Source organism: Rhipicephalus sanguineus, unplaced genomic scaffold (genome assembly GCF_013339695.2).
Source record: "Rhipicephalus sanguineus isolate Rsan-2018 unplaced genomic scaffold, BIME_Rsan_1.4 Seq4043, whole genome shotgun sequence".
In the NCBI taxonomy this organism is placed as follows: domain Eukaryota; kingdom Metazoa; phylum Arthropoda; class Arachnida; order Ixodida; family Ixodidae; genus Rhipicephalus; species Rhipicephalus sanguineus.
The window spans coordinates 27510-46134 of NW_023615182.1; the positions used below are offsets into that span (position 1 = coordinate 27510).

General features: G+C 48.6%; 1 protein-coding gene across 1 annotated transcript; it reads left to right on the forward strand.

The window, feature by feature from the left end:
• The first annotated feature begins 9845 nt into the window (after positions 1–9845).
• LOC119377211 (uncharacterized) lies at positions 9846–10670 on the forward strand. Its single transcript, XM_037646785.1, has one exon. It carries the CDS (start codon positions 9846–9848, stop codon positions 10668–10670), a length of 825 nt encoding a protein of 274 aa, XP_037502713.1.
• Positions 10671–18625: the final 7955 nt, after the last annotated feature.

The following is an 18625-nucleotide window of genomic DNA, read 5'->3' on the forward strand; positions in this document are numbered from 1 at the left end:
CTTAGGTGGAAAATTGGCAGCAACATTACCAGGCGTAGTGCTTGAGGTCATTGCATCCAGGGCTGGGCACTTTAGTCAGTATAGAGTATATGTGTATCCTAGATGCTATCTTAGGTAGTCTATGGGTATCTTGTATCTGTGACTTCCGTATCTACTTCCGGCAGGTGCTGTATCAGTATATATTTCCTATACATGGTACGAAATATCGGGTTCTTAAGATACAAGATACAACTTTGGCGCAAGTGACAGGCTATTTAGCAATTTGAGGCTGTTCAACTTTAATGCAGATAACACATTAATTCTTTTTCTGATGAGCAAACACGAATGACTTGGGCACATTCCGTGGGCCAATTGTAATCGTAATTATAAAATTGTTAATTAGTTTCTGAATAGTACTTATGTTGAATGTGAACACTTGGGAAAAATCAAACCAGCAAGTAGCACGCCCTTCGTGCCATCGGCTTCTGAGCGACGCACTACGTTCGACTGCAAACGCACGGTGGCGTTCGGCGCGTCCATCGCGAACAAGGAGGTTTAAAAAAAAAGTCACAGTTTCGCCGCAACGGCGAAGCAATGAATGCGATAGCAACACATTGGAATGTAACGCGAAGAACGGAAAGCAGCTCGAAATTTCCAGCGCGTCGCTCAAGCGCAAAGGACGCACGAAAAGAGCACACACGGGACGAGCGCAAAATATCAAGTGTCACAGTTGTTACTTCTTTCTGTGAACAGCGTGCTCGTTTCGCAAACGTAGCCGCTGTAGCGAGCGGAGTGACCTTCGTGTGCTCTGTAACTTCAGCGCAGATATCGCGGTGAAAGCACAAGACATACAACCACCCTACTCCCTCCACGAGATAAGCGCGCACGCAGGCGACCACGCCCTGTTGGGACAAGTGCACGGATGCGCGCGCGCAACACTGCAAGCGGGGCGATGACCTTTAAACGCTCTCCTCGCGCACTTCGCGCCATTTCGCTGGTGAGCAAGAAAGCACACTGAAGTAAATGGTGTATATAAACAGCTCGCCGTTAGCGTGTTGAAAGACGGTACTCTTCGTGGCCTAGCCGTTTAAAGGCCAACTCCGGCGATTTTTCGAGGTCCATGGATCTCAATAAAATTCGCTGGGTACGTTCCTTTTCACGGTCCTGTTATATATGCCAAATTACAAGCTGGAGACATACGCGGGTTCATTGCAAATGAATTTTATTGATTGCCCCGACTCTCCCCACCTCGCTTCCCAAAATTATTGGCAACATTGGGTGCGTGACGTCATTTTTGTTAAGCGGAAGTGACGGAACCGAGGGGCCCCTAGAGCGTCTGCTATCCGCAAGGCAATAATCGCGAGTGTTTGGCGAGCGCTTCTTTGGCTGGGCGTGTGAATTTCAGTTCCTTGTGGTAATGCGTGCGATGGGTGGCAATGAGTGGTGTCGCGTTGTGGGCTGCACATGATTCCCCGTTGGCAGTCACGAAACCCTCGCACCTAATTCGATTACCCTGCGTTTTAGCTAGCAGTGCCGGTTTACCACACGGAAAGTACGGTAATACCGTACCGACTAAAGAATGCACGTGCATGAACACCACGGAAACACTTCCCGTAGCATATACAGTGAGCTTCGCAACGTGCGAAACAACGTAACCTAATGGTGCGAAAGGTGGCTCATACTTGGCTTATATTAAATTCCTTCGGCCGTACCAACGCGATGTTGAACGCCGCTATTGCCAAACTTATGCACTCTTCCCATAGCAATATTAAGAAGCTTTAGTTAGTCCGCGAACTTCTCAGCGATAGCATTTTACCCGATCACGGCCCCACAAACTTGTGCTCCCTGGACAGGTGGTGCCATCTTGCGGTGGAATGTGCAACCAGGCAAGCAAAGAGCTAAACAGGTGTGTTCCACTTCATCGAAGAGGAATGACCATTACAGTTGGCCTCCAAATGCGTCGGAATCGCAGCTGTCATTTTCCGACAGCTCAGCTTGTGCACGTGACACGGTCAGTCACACACAAGATTTCCGACGGAGTCACCTTTCAAATGAGCGTCTGCTCTTCGCCGCTTTCGCAGCTTTCATACTACGCGCTGGCGGGACCGGCATGCCTTGTATGATTTCCGGTTTTGTAACCACTTATACGTCACGCGAAGACAGTATGCTCGGTTGGGTTTCGGTTTCGGTGTTGAGCCTTTTTGCTTATTTAAAATTATTCTCCAATTTGCCGAGTGTTTCTGCTATCGGACCCGTGACAGGAGCGTCTCAGGAATATAAAAGCACCATTACTTTGACATGGCCAAAAAATCGCCGGAGTTGGCCTTTAACGCCGCGCGCTGCGGAGCGAGAGGTAGCCCGTTCGATTCCGGAAAGTATTTCTGAATTATTTTTCTTTGTGGCTTTGATATATATATATATATATATATATATATATATATATATATATATATATATATATATATATATATATATACGGGACATGACGGTGACGCCGACGGCAAAAACCAGTCGAGAGTGTCCATATAATTGCTATCGCAATAAAAGATTCTGTCGTGGAAGCTCGCGTGCCTCACAGAAGTGAAGCCAGTTTTTGCCCCCCCCCCCCCATTAATATCGGAAACATACTCATTTTGTATTGTATCCGCTTAGAGATCAAGTGGTCGTGCTCTGTTAATGTAAGCGGTAGGTTAAGTATGAAATAAAAGATCGTTGTTTCCGATTAAAGTAAAAAATTGGGATGAGATTGATGACTTGGTCTCTAATGAAAAAAAAAAGATGGCTGATCCCTGCGTCATAGGAATCGGTATAACACGAAAGTAAAACGTGTCACAGAAGTAGTTGATTGTTTATGGTGCATAATGTTTACTGTTTGGCATATAAAGCACCGCTTGATGTGGACGACCTCGCGTTGACGCCTAGTGGCACATCTCCGTACCGACGACTGACGCCCATGATCATGATTTAACCCTTGCGGTAGCAGACGTTCTTAACGTATATGTGGACACGCATATGGTGAATCCCGCGCAAAGATGGCATCAACACGCACATAATAAACACTGATAATCAATATGCACTCCTTCAAAGCGTCGTGAAACGCGAAGAGAAACGCAAGCGCACCGTGTCTTCCCTCTAGGCTGGCCGTTAATTCTCTCAGGGCGAGCGGAGAACGCGGTGCGACAGCCAGGCAAGCGTCAGAGGGCTATTTTTCGATATGGATGGATACTATGAGCGAGGCTTGGGCTAAATCCGCCACCTCGCGGTGTGTTAAAGCGTTAACGAAAGTGCACTTCTATTGGAAACGCGCCGAATGGGACGGTCGTAGCAACGGCGCATTTTTCTTTTTTTTTTTCGAGCCTGGTGGCACACGTCACCGCCCCGTAATAACGGGGATGCTCATGACGTATTTCCGTGACGGAAATACGTCATGAAAGTCTTGATGGACCCAGCATAAAACACTTCCGTGTTAATAGAATTGCACGCAATTAGCACTATGTCGCGCAAAGCTTGGCCCAGTGAACCACGGACCCGTCGCCGTTCGTACTCCCAGTCGAGCGACACGTTTAGCTTCGAGATACGCAGCCAGGCTATGCACTATAGAGCGGAGTTTGCGCGCGATGTCTCCGTCGGTGGGCTTGGCTTAGCTACCGCGCATGCGCGGTTTGATCAGGTGGTGGGGTATCTGGTCGCTATACGACGTGATGCTTGCTACCTCCTGTTTCTATCTTCCTTTCTCTCTGTCTACTTCTTTCTCTTTCGTTGATGTTCTGTCTCTCTTCCTTTTTCTTTGTGCACTTCTATCTCTCTCTTTCTCATTCATTCTGCGCTACGCTTTACTCTCTCTGCTCCTCCTTTCCCTCCTCACGATCACATCTCCTCACGCTCACTTCCCTTTCCCACCCCCTTGCTACACTATGTTATACAGGGCTATGCTATGCCCTGCTAGCGTGCCTGGATAGCCGAGTAGTTAGGACGCTCGCCTTCCGATCGCGGGCACGCGAGTTCGAATCCCGCTTCATGAATTTTTTTTTCGACAAAATTTTTTCTCTTCATATCTTTCCTTGTCTCTTTGTTTCTTTATTTCTCTCTCTCTCTGTACTCGTTCTCAGGTAGCCGCACTGTGGCATATTACCCGTTAAGATGACGATTGTTTCCTGCGATCGACTCACAAGGAACGATTTGCTAAACAGCTTCGATGCTTCTTAAGGAAACCGGTAACACAAAGTCGCACGTTGAGAATCCTCAACGCTGTCCGGAAAAATTTGCCCTGTTAAACTGGGTAGGGCATGCGAAGAAAAAATAAATTTCCTTTTCTTCGCTAAACGGTAGTACCGCTTTATTGTGCGTCTACTAAGAGGGCCGCTGCGGCTGCCATCTTTTGGGGGGCATGGCTTCACTCTTGAGGCATAATTTCCGCTACAGCAATCGTTCTTAAACCTACTTGATCGCGACCACATGACCACATCCTGCGTCGTGGCCGTGACTTTACTTGACGCACGAAGTAAGTTCGCTCCACTCCGGTTTAGGCGTCGCTTCGTAGGAGCTCGCGTTCAAGATCCGTCCAGTCGAAGGGGCACATAGTTTCTGAAACCTCTTATTTCTCGACATCACGACATACTGGATCCCTGACCTGCTGGCTGCATTTTAAGTGACGTGAACAGCGCGTGGAACACACAAGGACGAGTAACTGACGAGGACTCGTCCTAGTGTGTTTCACGCGCTGTTCGCGTCACTATGGAATACCAACTAGCCCGGTCATACACCTTGCATTTCAAGCAGGAGCACGACCTGCTGGAACTACTAGAATGCACTGATAGCCGAGCTCCTATGGGAGCGCGTGCGCTACTTCTCGTTCAACCTCACGCCGTTGGTGTCGCTTCTATAAGCCGTTATAACCCGTTAGAATGACCATATACGTGATCGACCTTGACGGATATACAGACACCAATGGGAAGTAATTACCATATCTCTGCGAGCGGCATAGTCTTGCGATAGCTAGCACGGGCCGTATATATACATATGCGTGATGAGCAGATCACGTGGGAAATCGGAAACAGCCAATCGAACATTGATTGTGTCATGACAGCTAGAAGGAATCTATGACAAACTGAGAGAAATGAGAACAAGCGAGAAAGGGATTAGCAGCTTGGGTAGTGATCATAAACACATAACATTATAAATGGGATCATAGGCGTGCGCACGAAGAGGGCAGAGACCCCCCCCCCCCCCCCCCCCGAACGTTTACTGAGTCGGACATGTCTCATGATTGTTTAAAGAGCTGGGTGCTGGCCAAGCAAGTTTTTGACGATAATGGCGGCCGAAGGCCCCTGATGTTGCATCCCAAGAGCTGTTTACTTCCCATCTTCAGTACAATGCCATGGAACAAAGACAGGCCATTGCGAGAAGCACGTCATCGCTTCATTTTAATTTTTAACAGCGAAGTTGTTGTAGTTGACCGTAATTTGTGCGGTGTGACTCCTCAAGTGGACAAGAATGGGGCTAGCCCCACTGCCGTGTACAGCGAGTGTCAGACGAACACGTGATCATAGGTCGGCAAAAAATGTGGAGCTCACTCAGACTCACTCATGAAATATATTTTGCCCTGCTCACTCGGACTCAGGCTCACCAAAATTTTCCTCTAACGGGCTCACTCGGACTCAAACTCACTAAAATTTTTCTCAGCCGGACTCACTAGGACTTAAACTCACCAAGATTTTATTCACTCGGACTCACTCAGAATCAGACTCACGGCTCAGTCTGAGCCTGAGTGAGTCGACTCATGGGTCCGTTAGCATATAATTAGCTTTTTCGACCATGGTGTCAATGCTCTTTAACATCAATATCTCGCATAATAGGTGCTATACTTCACACTTTTTTATCTCGTACTATCATATACGAGTTACCCGTGGTTCCAGTCCAGTAAGGACATTTTTATTGAAAGAGATCACTCACACGACATGTTTTTATAAAGAACTTCCCGTGAAAGAGTTTGCATGCCGAGGTCAAGGCACCTCCCCTCCCTCCGTTTGGTAACTCCTGCCTATGATCAATAAATACTGAGCTGGCGTATGGACGCTAGTGCGTTGAAGCATGTGTGGGTAGACGTGAGCATGAACGTGAGCCGAAATAAGGCTGATAGTGATCAGGGGCGTAGCCAGGGGGGGAGGTTTCAACCCCCCCCCCCCCCCCGAAATTTTTCAGTTTTGCTTGCGTATATATACACGCGCACATACAAACGCACGCACGAACATGTATGCTTGAACCCCCCCCCCCCCCCCCCGAAAAAAATTTCTGGCTACGCCCCTGATAGCAATGCTAAAGTTGGGCAGGCAGGAGTCGTGATAAAGTGGGAGAGAAATAGAAAATCAACAAAAAGAAAGCGATAGAAAGAAAAAGGAAGAGAAAAATAGAGAGAAATAGGGAATAAAGATATAAAAAGATAAAAAGTAAGAAATAGAGAGAGAGAAAGAAAGAGACTCGACCAACGAGGGGGGGAGGGGGTAGGGCTGGGATAAACCTTTGCCTCCCCCCCCCCTTAATGGGAAACCCTGCACACGCCTATGAATGGGATATAAAACTGGAAAAGAGAGCATAGAATCGAAGTTTGGCAGCTCGTATTTAAATGACAGACAAATAACAAATATAGCCGCAAGAGTTGAAGGAGTAGGCAAAATACAACTCAGGGACTGGGTATAGTATTCTGAGCTGTTATATCTAATGACAACAGAAATAGGGATTCGCTAGAAAAAGAAAGCCGAAAAGCTGGTGGAACAAAGAAATTCGGGAAGCGATCGAGAAGCGACGTGAAGCATCAGGGGCGTAGCCAGAAATAATTTTCGGGGGGCTGGAGGAGGGGTTCAACCATACTTTATGTGTGTTCGTGCGTGCATTTGTATGTGCGCGTGTATCTATACGCAAGAGAAACTGAAAATTTAAGGGGGGGGAGGTGTTGAACCACCCCAACCACCCACCTGGCTACGCCCCTGGACAGGCACAAAAGGCGAAGCTCGGCCGCAGGACAAAGTCAGCGAAAGATGGAATATATATTCAGAGAAAAAATGTCAGTTTCGCCGCAACGGCGAAGCAACGAATGCTATAGCAACAAATTAGGATGTTACAAGCATAGAGTTTCCTAAAATTTACTAGAGGGGACTCTGGCGCTGCGATCGTTCAGCTACCATGGGAATGATGGGTAGTACACAAATTTGCCTAGTCTTCGTGCTTGCGGCTTCAAACGTACTTGTGGCTTTGTTTATTGCTGTGTTTTGGCGTTTGTTTCGGATAAAAGAATAGACCGTTGTGAACTTCGTGACCAGGTTTGATTTGGTTAGCCTAAAAAAGTAGAAGTGGTGAAGTGGAACTGCTGACTTTTGCTGAATTTAGTTTTGCGACAAAGCGGATGCAGCCGACGCGGAGCCAAACGGAGCCGAAAGAACGAAGTTTAGACAAATTTGTGTACTACCCATCATTCCCATGCTGGCTGAAGCGTCATGCGTTGCAGCTCCCATAGGATGGATGGATGGATGCTATGAGCGTCCCCTTTAAAACGGGGCGGTGACATGTCTGCCACCAGGCTCGAAGAAGAAAAAAAAAAAAAAAACTTCCTTGTTTCATGTTGGCCTAATACCTTATCTACATTGATTAAATCTATGTTATTATACCAAAAAATATAAATTCACGGTCCATCTCTCTGCCTCTTAAGGCAGAATGACCTTATTTTTCCCCCATTATTTATTTTTGTTCTTTATCTCTACTTTTCTGCCACCAATACTCTAACCGTCTCTTACTTATTTCTATCGCGGTCGTGTTCAGCTTTCCATTGTTGTCCCTAAAACCCAAGGCTTCATGTAGACTCGTGCCCACACGTATACCTGGGTGAATATCGCCACATTCAATCAGTACATGTTCCATCGTTTCCTTAGTTCCCCCGCAGCATGTACATTGTTCTTCTTCGTTACTGCTCTCGCTTTATAACTACGCGTTCTAAGGCAGCCCGACCTTGCTTCAAACAGTAAGCGCTTCCCCTTGAATTATCATAAAACCTTTCCCTCCTTATTTCGTTTTTTCCTATTCGGTAGTTACTCAGAGCCGGCTTCTTTTCCATCGCTGTCATCCAATAAGTCCTCTCCGCCTCTCTGACCTTCCGCTTAATGCTCCTTGTTGCCATATCGGCCGCACTGCCAGCCGTATATTTACTGGTGAGCCTCCTAGTTCTTTTTCTCCACTGCGTGTCAACGCTTTTTCTATACAAATACCTGAAAACCTTCTCTGCCCATCTACTCTCCTTCATTTTCCTCAGCCTCTCTTCGAATCTCATTTTGCTCTGAGCTTCCCTCACTTCAAAGCCTGTCCATCCCATATCACCCTTCACCGCCTCATTTGTCGTCTTCCCGTGAGCGCCCAACGCGAGGCGGCCCACCGTCCTTTGATTTACATCCATTCCTGATTGCACCTCTGACTTCATGCACACCACTGAGTTCCCAAATGTAAGCCCCGGAACCATCACACCCTTCCACAGCCCTCGAAGCACCTCGTACCTATTGTATCCCCATAAAGCTCTGTGCTTCATAATTGCAGCATTCCTCTTTCCCTTTGCTACCGATGCTTTCTCTTGTACCTCCATATATCTATCCCCCTCATTTACCCATACTCCGAGGTACTTGTACTCGCTTACCCTCGGTATTTTTTGACACTAGCGCCAGAGTTCCCTCTAGTAAGTATGAAACTCTATGGTTACAAGAAGAACTGCAAGCAGCTCGATACTTGCAGCGCGCCGCTGAAACGCAAAAGGACTCACAAAAAGAACACACCCAGAACGACCGCGACCTAACAACTGTCACAGCTCGACCCTTGCAGCACGCTGCTCAAACACAAGAAAGGACGCTCGAAAAGAACGTACAGGTATACACACGATGAGCGCGAACTAAGAACTGTCACAGTTATTACTTCGTAACCCAACGCGCTCTTAGATCTTTTTTTTTTCTTGAATACTGCGGCGCGTGGAGTGACCCCTCCACGTCTCCCGCCATGCGGTGGCTTTCGACGCATTGTTTACCTAAAGTCCCTGAAAAATGTTTACCCGGCGTTCCACATTGCGTGTGGGTACAGAAATGGGTCATTTTAGTGCGCGTCTCAAGGACAGTTTTCAAACTGAAGGAAAACGTAGGAGTGTTGCTTTAAAGCGCGCCTTTCGGGCAATCTCGCGGGTTATACTGCACACGCTGAAGCGCCTCCGGGATGTGCGTGCCGCCAGCGTTAAATGCTGTATTATAAATAGCTCGCCATTAGCACCCCCTGAACAACCGGAGGCGCGTGGCCGAGTTGTTTAAAGACGTTGGTTTAAAGCGGCGCGCTGTGGAGCGAGGGGTCGCAGGTTCTACTCCCGGTGGCGCGCTTCGGAACGCTTTTGTTTCCGATTTATTTTTCTTTGTGGCTTTTATTTATATATACATACACATACATATCCGGGACATGCCGGCAACGATGAGGGCAAAAACCAGCCGATAGTGTCCATATAATTTCTATTGCAATAAAAAAACACTGTATGGATATATATTGGGCGAAGCAAAGATTGAAGGGACACTAAGGCAAATATTAACCTCTAGCGGCCATCGTCGTCTGCATCGGCTGACTATTAATTATGGCGCGCACAGGCGCATGTGCATGCGCACGCTCCTCGTTCCTCGTGCTGCGGGCTGCGATGAAAAGAAAACGAAAAATAAAGAATAGTCTTCTTCTGCTCCTGCCATCGGTCTGAACGGTTCCCTGGTTTTTACGCTCGCCGCCACACGCATTGTTATAGTGGATCTAACCTCAGTCCCTATAACGTGGTGACACGGACGTGATCGCAGGGCGAGCACTACATCATGGACGGGAACACAAGCGACAGACCGACGATCGGCGCAGAGGGCATCGCCACGGTGCAGATTCACCTGCCGTCGTTTTGGCCCCAGAATCCTGCAGCCTGGTTCACGCACGTGGAGGCCATCTTTGCCCTTCGGCGCATTACCTCGCAACAAGCGAAGTATTGCCACGCTGTCTCCGCGCTCTCTACGGAAGTGGTTGCAGCGTTTCACGACCTTGTGTGCACGCCCCATGAAACCACACCTTATGACCACTTTAAAACGACGGTGCTGCAACGCAAGTCTGTGTCTGTGCGCAGGCGTCTCCAGCAGCTTCTCAACGAAGAGGAGCTCGGCGACCGGCGACCGTCAGAACTGCTACGTCGCATGCAGCAGCTTCTCAGTGGCTGTAAGTTGGATGTAAACAGCCCGCTGCTGCGAGAACTGTTTTTCCAGCGCCTGCCACAGAATGTAGTCCTTGCCTTGGCTACCGCACCTGACGACCTGCCCCTCGACAAGCTGGCGGAGCAGGCCGATCGCGTCGCTGACTATGCAGTAGGAGGTACTGTGGCTACGGCATCTAGCGTTCCGTTGTCGCAACTCGAGGACCGGCAGTCTCGCCTGGAGCAACTGATCGACGACCTCGCCGAGACTGTTAATGCCCTACGGCCACCGTCTCACCCCCGTCGACGAGACCGCGATTACCGTCCCAGATTGTCTCCGAGGTCTAGCTCCCGTTCCGGTCCTCGTCGACGCGTCTACTGCTGGTATCACAGCAACTTCGGTGCCAGCGCGCGTCAGTGTCGTCCTCCTTGCAGCTGGCAGGGAAACGTACCGCAGAGCCACTGATGGCGGCCAGTGACTCTTGCCATACGACAAGCCGCCTATTCTACGTCACTGACAGGATTGCCGGACATCGATTTCTCGTGGACACAGGTGCAGAGGTCAGTGTCGTTCCTGCCACACGACTCGACCGGCAGCGCTCTCCGCAGACTGCTCCCCTTCAAGCAGCCAACAACTCTGCCATCAATACATATGGTCAGCGCTCTCTCACCATCGATTTGGGTCTCCGACGCACCTTCCGATGGGTGTTCGTTGTTGCAGATGTACGCATGGCCATATTGGGTGCTGATTTTCTGACACACTTCGCCCTCAGCGTTGACCTCCGGGCACGTCGACTCGTCGACACAACGACCAGGATGTCCATACAAGGCATCCTCGCACCTCCAACATATACCACTGGAACGGCGCCACAGATACCGGCATCTATGTTCGCCTCAATTCTAGCAGACTTTCCAGCCATCACGAAGCCTTCCAACCTTGAGCTGCCTGTACGTCACAACGTCACGCATCATGTTGTCACTACTGGCCCTCCAGTATTTTGCCGACCCAGGCGCCTCGCTGGGGACCGCCTTGCCATCGCGAAAAGAGAATTCGACCACATGCTGCAACTGGGCATCATCCGCCCTTCGTCGAGCAGTTGGTCGTCAGCTCTCCACATGGTCCCAAAGCGTGATCCAGGGGATTGGCGCCCCTGTGGTGACTATCGAGCACTCAACGCGCGCACCATACCTGATCGCTATCCCCTCCCTCACATTCACGACTTCTCTGCCAACCTCGCGGGAGCGGTGATATTCAGCAAAATAGACTTGGTAAAGGCCTACCACCAGATTCCGGTCGAGCCAGCGGACATCCCGAAGACTGCAATTGTGACACCATTCGGACTTTTCGAGTATGTTCGCATGCCGTTCGGATTGCGAAACGCTGCTCAGACGTTCCAGAGGTTTATAAACGAAGTAACTCGTGGACTTCCCTTCGTATTTGCATATCTCGACGACCTCCTGGTGGCTAGTGTTTCCCCCGAACAGCATTGCACCCATTTGCGTCTGCTATTTTCTCGACTCCAGGAACATGGCCTTCTCATCAACCCCGCAAAGTGTGTCTTTGGTGTCGACGATATTGAGTTCCTCGGACACCGTGTGACAAAAGAGGGAATCAGGCCGTTGGACAAGAAAGTCCAAGCCTTGCGCGACTTCCCTCGCCCAACATCACTCCGAAAGCTCCGCGAGTTCCTTGGGTTGCTAAACTTCCACCGCCGTTTTCTTCCCAACATTGCCCGCATTATCATACCGCTCACGGATCTCCTCAAGACCACCAAAGCTCCGTCCTCCCCACTGACTTGGACGTCTGACGCCGAAGCTTCCTTCTATGCTGCCAAGAACGCATTGGCGGACGCTACACTGCTGGTACATCCTCTGCACGTTGCACCAATGCGTCTTATCACCGATGCTTCTAGTGCGGCTGTCGGCGCGGTTTTACAGCAGTGGCAGCGCAACTCTTGGTATCCACTCGGGTTTTTCTCTCAGAAACTGAAACCGGCAGAAACGCGTTACAGCACGTTTGGTCGTGAGCTGCTGGCCGTATATCTGGGCATTCGACATTTCCGACATCTGTTAGAAGGCTCAAGCTTTCACGTCCTTACGGACCACAAGCCTTTGACATTCGCTTTTCGCGGTAACCCCGATACTTATACCGCACGAGAAATACGGCACCTCAACTTTATTTCCGAATTCACTGTGGACGTCCGGTACATTGAAGGCTCAGTCAATGCGGCTGCAGATGCCCTCTCCCGTATCGACGCGATATCGGCACCCACACTTGACTTCGAAGAAATCGCCACGGCGCAACTTACAGACGTCGAACTTCGAGACATCCGCTCATCCACCACATCACTGGTGCTGTCCGACGTTCCCCTCCCATTTTCTTCCGGCACCATCACTTGCGACGTGTCACGGGGTCGAACACGTCCGTTTGTCCCACTCCGACTCCGCCGTCACATATTCAACAAGCTTCACGGCACAAGCCATCCAGGAGTTCGTGCTACGCAACGTCTCATTACGACTCGCTTTGTGTGGCCGAGTGTGAACTCCGACGTGCGGCGTTGGGCGCGTGAATGCGTACACTGTCAACGCTCCAAAACGACACGACATACGAAATCACCAATTCACTCATTTCGCCCACCCGATGCTCGGTTTGATCACGTCCACATCGACATCGTTGGACCACTTCCGCCATCCAGAGGTGCTCGCTACATTCTCACCTGTGTGGACCGTTACACCCGTTGGCCTGAAGCGTTTCCTCTCACCGACATAACAGCACTTACCGTGGCTTCAGCGTTTGTCAGTGGCTGGATCTCTCGTTTCGGATGTCCCAGCGTTGTGACCACCGATCGCGGCCGACAGTTCGAATGCGATCTCTTCCGCAAACTCACAGACCTGCTTGGCGTTCGTCATATCCATACGACCGCCTACCACCCATCAGCAAATGGAATGGTTGAACGCCTTCATCGTCAACTTAAAGCCGCCTTGATCGCTCGCCAGGCTCGTTCGTCTTGGGCTGAAGATCTTCCTCTCGTCCTGCTTGGCATCCGCTCGTCTTTCAAGGAAGACCTCGGCTGCACAACGGCGGAGTTGGTCTACGGTACAACGTTGCGTATGCCTGGTGAATTTTTCGCGTCAGCTAGTGTCGCTACGCCCGATCCAGACAGTTACGCTCAACAGCTTCGCTTCCTATTTTCTCGCCTGCGTCCTTGCCCTAGTCGGGATGCATCATCGACTGACGTTTTTGTCAGCAAGGACATGGCTACAGCGAGCCACGTTTTCGTCCGGCGTGCAGGAATTCGACCATCCCTTACGCCTCCCTACGACGGCCCGTTCAAGGTGCTCAGCCGGACAGAAAAAACTGTTACCATCGAGCTCAACGGGCGGGAAGGAGTCGTCGCTCTGGACAGAGTCAAACCCGCCTACTTGGCAACCGCCCCGCCGTTATGCGCTTTCGACCACTAAGCCGCCCCTGCAACCAAGGATTCGCCTGGCCCTCTGACATCAAAGACATTTTCTTTGACGCCAGCGCTACACCCCCCTTTCTCTTAAAGGGAGGGGGAGCCCTCTAGCGGCCATCGTCGTCTGCATCGGCTGACTATTAATTATGGCGCGCACAGGCGCATGTGCATGCGCACGCTCCTCGTTCCTCGTGCTGCGGGCTGCGATGAAAAGAAAACGAAAAATAAAGAATAGTCTTCTTCTGCTCCTGCCATCGGTCTGAACGGTTCCCTGGTTTTTACGCTCGCCGCCACACGCATTGTTATAGTGGATCTAACCTCAGTCCCTATATAACCCATATATGCCCATGCATACCCGGAAAAATTAAGCAAACAAATATTTTTATCCACGAATAGTGATTCGTGCCCTTAACAAAACGTACAAAATATTTATTTACTGTCAGGTAAGTGCAACATAGTTTTGCAGCGCTTTTTGCACCGAGTTTTTTTCTCGTGGCACTGAGCTCAAGTGTCACGGCTCAAACTACATTTAGCACGAACGGTGGAATGGCGGGATTTTTGCAATAATAAGAAAAAGAAAGCGTCACAACTTAGGATCCTCTGCTCCAGGCTTTTCCCTTACAGAGTGCACGTTCGCTCAATGAAGTAGTCCGTACGCGGTAATATTAAGGGCAAGCAATGTGTAGGCTATAGCACATGTTTCGGCAGACACCTCCTTCATTTGCTATAAATGGCTCCAATCTTCACCTAAAGAAGTAACGATTTTAAACACCAAAGAAGCGTCCTGCAAGTAGGACACTGGGCATAAATGGGTAAAGTCGACGTGGGTTGTTGAAACAGCGTTCAAGAAATATCGTATTGCTTGTTTCATGCCAAGGAAATGCTTAGTTTGAAAGAAAATCACCTTTTCGTTGTCGGCATAACGTTTACGCAATTCAAACCGCTCGCCTCCGGGAACGGCCTTCTGACGTAGCATCCACCTTGCCCACACTGCCCGGCAGCTGGCGTAGCGGTGCAAGAGGCTTTAGCGGAGCACAACCCGGCAAAGACGGGACTTGCGTTGTTCTTGAGGGTAAGATCGAGTTCTCTTTTGCATGAGTCGTATACGCGTCGCAGGCCAGCAAAGCGACGCGGGCATTGTTACTGTTTTTAAAATAGACCGCGGGTTAAGCGGTCGCTTGTAGACGTGTAATGGACAGGCGCACATGTGCCCTGACGGTGCTTTCTTCCCTCTTTTTTGTTCCTTCTTTTAATCCCCTCCACCCAGAGTAGGGTAGCAAACCGGACGCGCGTCTGGTTGACCTCCCTGCCTTTCCTTCCTCCTCCTCCTGCTGAGCCGGCTACATCAGCCGCAATAGCGCTGCATTTCCTTCGCCTGTTCTGACTTCCTTTTAATACGTATGGCAGTGAGCGCGTTCCCCTCACCCTCCCCCCCCCCCCCCCCCCCCCCCCCGGTTCGTCACACCAAGGGGTCCGCTATCACTTCGACCAGTCCACAAGGGTTCCCCGACACATCTAGAAGGTTCCCAGACATTCGGGCGCGGTTTGCACAATGCAGTGGTTGTGTGTGTAACGGACCAGTTACATATCTTACTATTCTTCATGTTTACGCTGATGACACGACTCTTTTTTCGCATCACTCGGATTCTGCGACTCTCGTGTCCAGACTTCAAGCTGACCTCATTTCACTTGTTGAGTGGTGTAACAATAACAGATTATTGATTAATCCTTCCAAAACTTGTTTTATGCTTTTTCACTCACCGAACAAAAAATTACCATTCATTGCCCACCTCTTTGTAGACTCGGTAGTCATTCCTTTAAGTGGACATACTTCATCTTTAGGAGTTATAGTCGATACACATTTGAAATTTCACGAACACATTAATTCTGTTTGTGAAAAGATTTCATATGGTATAAGGGCATTGGTCAAGTCACGAATGTGTTTTAGCATCGAAACTCTTAAGGCATTGTATTATGCATTCATACACAGCCATCTCAGTTATTGCATCACATCATGGGGTAATTCATATTCAGTGCACATTTGGCCATTAAAGGTACTGCAAAAGCAAGCAATACGGCTCATAACTTTCGCTTCACGTCAAGCGCCATCACATCCTATTTTTTCTCAGCTTCATATACTACCCGTCTCCGAACTCCATGTTTATAACGTATGTGTATTGTTTTTTAAGGTTTTTCACCGCACCATCATTATCGACTTATTTCCTGCCGTCTTGTTGTGCAACTCCAATAGAACAAGATTCGCGGTCTCTAATAACCTTTTGTTGCCTAAAGTTCGAACGAACTATGGAAAAATGAGCATCGTTTTTTCATCAATTTCATTATGGAATTCATAATCACGTGATTCGAAAGATAGTATGCACATTCATGTATTTAAAGGAAAATTGAAAAAAGTGTTTATTCAGTGTATAATGGCTGTACATATCTAATTTTGTGAAGTTGGTTTGTGTGTAGTTTGACTATTCAGTAATATACTTCTTACTAGTAACACTTATAACAAGCAGTTCTTCGCTTTTCTTAGTTTAGTTTTCCATTGTATTAATAAAGGAGGTCCCGCCTGCGGTGTGTAACCTTGGGACCTCCTCCTGCATATTTACCTGCAATGTACTATATTTTTGACTAGATTAATAAAATTTGATTGATTAAAAAAGAAAAAGAAGCGCGTGGAAATATTGGCCTTTTAGGTTCTCAAGCATTGACATTGCACTCTGAAATAAAATTTTATTTGCCTTTAGTGCCCCTGGCTGATCGCTTGGTGACAGAGATTCACGAAAAAAAGAAGGAAGCGCTTAAGGTGTGAGCATCGCTAGGTGGTAAAAGTCTGTCACAATAGAATGACATATTGCAGATGAAGGAGGAAATCAAATGGAGGTGTACGAAGCGCAAAGTTAGATCTGGAAGGTAACAGCCGAGTCGTTTAAAAGAAACGTCCAGGGGATTTCCCCGGCGAGTAAAAGTATGAACTTTGAAGGAGAGCGCAATCGAGGAAATGCTAGTACTTGAGAATTTCAAATGGGAGAAGGCAGATGGAAAATTTTCGTAGCTCACTGACTTGGGTTTAGATCGGGTTCCCGTCAATCTCATTAACAAACTAGGACGTAACAATAAAGAAGCACTGTTGAAAGCCGTAGAAAACTTCGAGGACGCTTGAGCTTCGCCTTCAAGAGTAGAACGCAATAGCTTAATCGGGCCCCGGCCGTGCGCATGGCCTTCTCAATTGCTAGCTTAGCTTTGGTTCTCGGTGCATGCCTCAACCGTGCCGTAAGGACACGAACGACTGCGCGCGGACTGCGCAAGTACAGTTGTTAAAGGGACCCGGAAACGGTTTTGACGATTTTGTACGAACACATTGGGCCTGTAGAGCAAGTCGTAAGCATCATTTACAGACCGATTTAAGCTATGTGCGTAAACTGTGTAATTTATTACAAGGCTTTAAAGCTGTGAATCGCCACCGATCACAGCGGCTCAGCTGTGATCCCCGCCCACTTCCAGTGCGTGTTGCACTGGAAGCGCGACGTCACGCAGGCGGCTGATCTGATTGGATATGTCCAGTCCACGTCACTGAACCTTCTGTGGGCAACGAGCGTTGTCTGCCTGTGTTACAACGTGCTCTGTGTTGACGTGAGCTGAGCGACAGTATTTATCTCGAGGTTTCTTTTCTTGGACAAAATGAATTGCCCTAGCCGTGTTGTGTACCACAAATCTAGCAATTGGTGACTTGTAGCTGCCACTTCGTGCAATGTTTGTGAGGCATCTGGCGAGCGGAATCCCTTCAGCTCGTTGCTGCAATGAGCGTCGCGCTCTCGCTATCCGTTCAACGCCACGATCCACATGTCTGCGGCTGTAACTTCACCCCTGAAGACACAACCACATTGCCAGGGTTTACGCTTATCGGTGATCGTTCTCGAACTCTTTGTTTGTCCGCATGCTTTTGCAGGTTGTCGCCATGCAGGAGAATAAAATAAGATGGATGGATGGATGGATGGATGGATGGATGGATGGATGGATGGATGGATGGATGCTATGAGCGTCCCCTTTATAACGGGGCGGTGACATGTCTGCCACCATGCTCGAAGAAAAAAAAAAAAACTTCCTTGTTCCATGCTGGCCTAATACCTTATCTACATTGATTAAATCTATGTTATTATACCAAAAAAAATTTAAATTCTCGTTCCATCTCTCTTGCTCTTAAGGCAGAATGACCTTATTTTTCCCCATTATTTATTTTTGTACTTTATCTCTACTTTTCTGCCACCAATACTCTAACCGTCTCTTACTTATTTCTATCGCGGAGTGTTCAGCTTTCCATTGTTGTCCCTAAAACCCAAGGCTTCCTGTAGACTCCCCCCCTCCTGTGCGCACGCCTATGGCTATTTCTTCTTGCTTGTATCTGCTTTGATAGTCGGCAATCGGGGCATAAAAACGTCAGACGAGCCTGTACACATTACCGGCATTTCCTAGTTTTTACGTTGACAATTATTACGTGTGAAGAACTGCCTCGCAACGAGAAGAAGGTACAAATTTGTCACCAAGTCACGTGTAAGCCTGTCGTCGTTGAGAATGAACCTTTGTGCTTGGTTATAAATTTTGTCTGTTTTCAGTGTAGCGATTGAAGCGTTGTTAGCTATCGGAATGTAATGTGTGTAGTGTAGGATGGTTGGAAGGAGGCATTAGCGCGCGACGCGGCTGGGCACAGCGATGACTGTAAGAAAGTGCTGCTGACCCATTTCAAGAGGTATTTCATAAGGTCCAACGTACGTCAACCTAATGTATTATGCATCTTATTTTAAATAAAACGTTGTCATCCTTGTGATTTTTGAAACAAGAAATATTTCGGTGCTGTAGTCACCGATGTATGTTTCGCGTAGAATTACCACACGGTTAAAATGTAAGACAGGCCCCCTTCTCACGCACGTGAAAAGTAAACATGAAAAGTGTTGCTCCA

Bases quoted from the DNA above. Each gene is read 5' to 3' on its own strand.
- LOC119377211 (XM_037646785.1), top strand. From the start codon at position 9,846: ATGGACGGGAACACAAGCGACAGACCGACGATCGGCGCAGAGGGCATC.